General features: G+C 66.7%; 1 protein-coding gene across 1 annotated transcript in view; it reads right to left on the bottom strand.

Moving 5' to 3' along the window:
- Nucleotides 1-1,135, bottom strand: part of LOC106900635 (fibroin heavy chain-like) — an 18,653-nt gene that overhangs the window by 14,033 nt on the left and 3,485 nt on the right. Inside the window, exon 3 of the mRNA XM_014962768.1 lies at nt 983-1,096. Within this exon, the coding sequence (XP_014818254.1) occupies nt 983-1,096 (114 nt within the window). The remainder of the gene's footprint in view (nt 1-982; nt 1,097-1,135) is intronic.

The following is a 1,135-nucleotide window of genomic DNA, read 5'->3' on the forward strand; positions in this document are numbered from 1 at the left end:
ACTGGGATGGGTGGGAACATCAGGGATGGGGGGATGGGGGGTGTTGGGGACACGGGGACATCAATGGGGACAACTGGGATGGGTGGGAACATCATGGATGGGGGGATTGGGGACGTTGGGGACATGGGGACATCAATGGGGACATCAATGGGGACAACTGGGATGGGTGGGGACATCAGGGATGGGGGGATTGGGGGCACTGGGGCACATGGAGACCCCAGGGGGGACATGAAGACCCCAAGGAACCCAGAGGTGACATGGAGACCCCAGGGGGGACACGGAGACCCTGGGGGACAGTTGGGGGGGATGTGGTGACCCCGGGTGACCCAAGGGTGACATGGAGACCCCAAGGTGACATGGAGACCCCAGGGGACACAGGGACGTGGAGACCCCAAGGAACCCAGGGGTGAATGGAGACCCCAGGGGGGACATGGAGACCCTAGAGGACAGTTGGGGGGGACGTGGGGACCCCAGAGGACCCAAGGGTGATGTGGAGACCCCAGGGGGGACATGGAGACCCTAGAGGACAGTTGGGGGGGACGTGGGGACCCCAGAGGACCCAAGGGTGATGTGGAGACCCCAGGGGGGACATGGAGACCCTAGAGGACAGTTGGGGGGGACGTGGGGACCCCAGAGGACCCAAGGGTGATGTGGAGACCCCAGGGGGGACATGGAGACCCTAGAGGACAGTTGGGGGGGACGTGGGGACCCCAGAGGACCCAAGGGTGATGTGGAGACCCCAGGGGGGACATGGAGACCCTAGAGGACAGTTGGGGGGGACGTGGGGACCCCAGAGGACCCAAGGGTGATGTGGAGACCCCAGGGGGGACATGGAGACCCCAAGGAACCCAGGGGTGACATGGAGACACCAGGGGAGACATGGAGACCCCAGGGCACAGTTGGGGAGGGACGTGGGGACCCCAAGGAACCCAGGGGTGATGTGGAGCCCCCAGGGTGGGGGGGGACACAGGGGAGGGGACACCCACCGAGGCGCAGGTGCTGCCGGGCCACGTGGCCGAGGTCCTCGGGGTGCAGGAGCCGGTACCAGGAGCGCCCCAGGAGCTCCCCCCGCCCGTAGCCCAGGTGGACGAGGACACTGCGGGGGGGGCACCACGGCCGCCTTCAGCCTGGGGTG

This window comes from Calidris pugnax, unplaced genomic scaffold, assembly GCF_001431845.1.
Source record: "Calidris pugnax isolate Ruff unplaced genomic scaffold, ASM143184v1 scaffold439, whole genome shotgun sequence".
Lineage (NCBI taxonomy): Eukaryota > Metazoa > Chordata > Aves > Charadriiformes > Scolopacidae > Calidris > Calidris pugnax.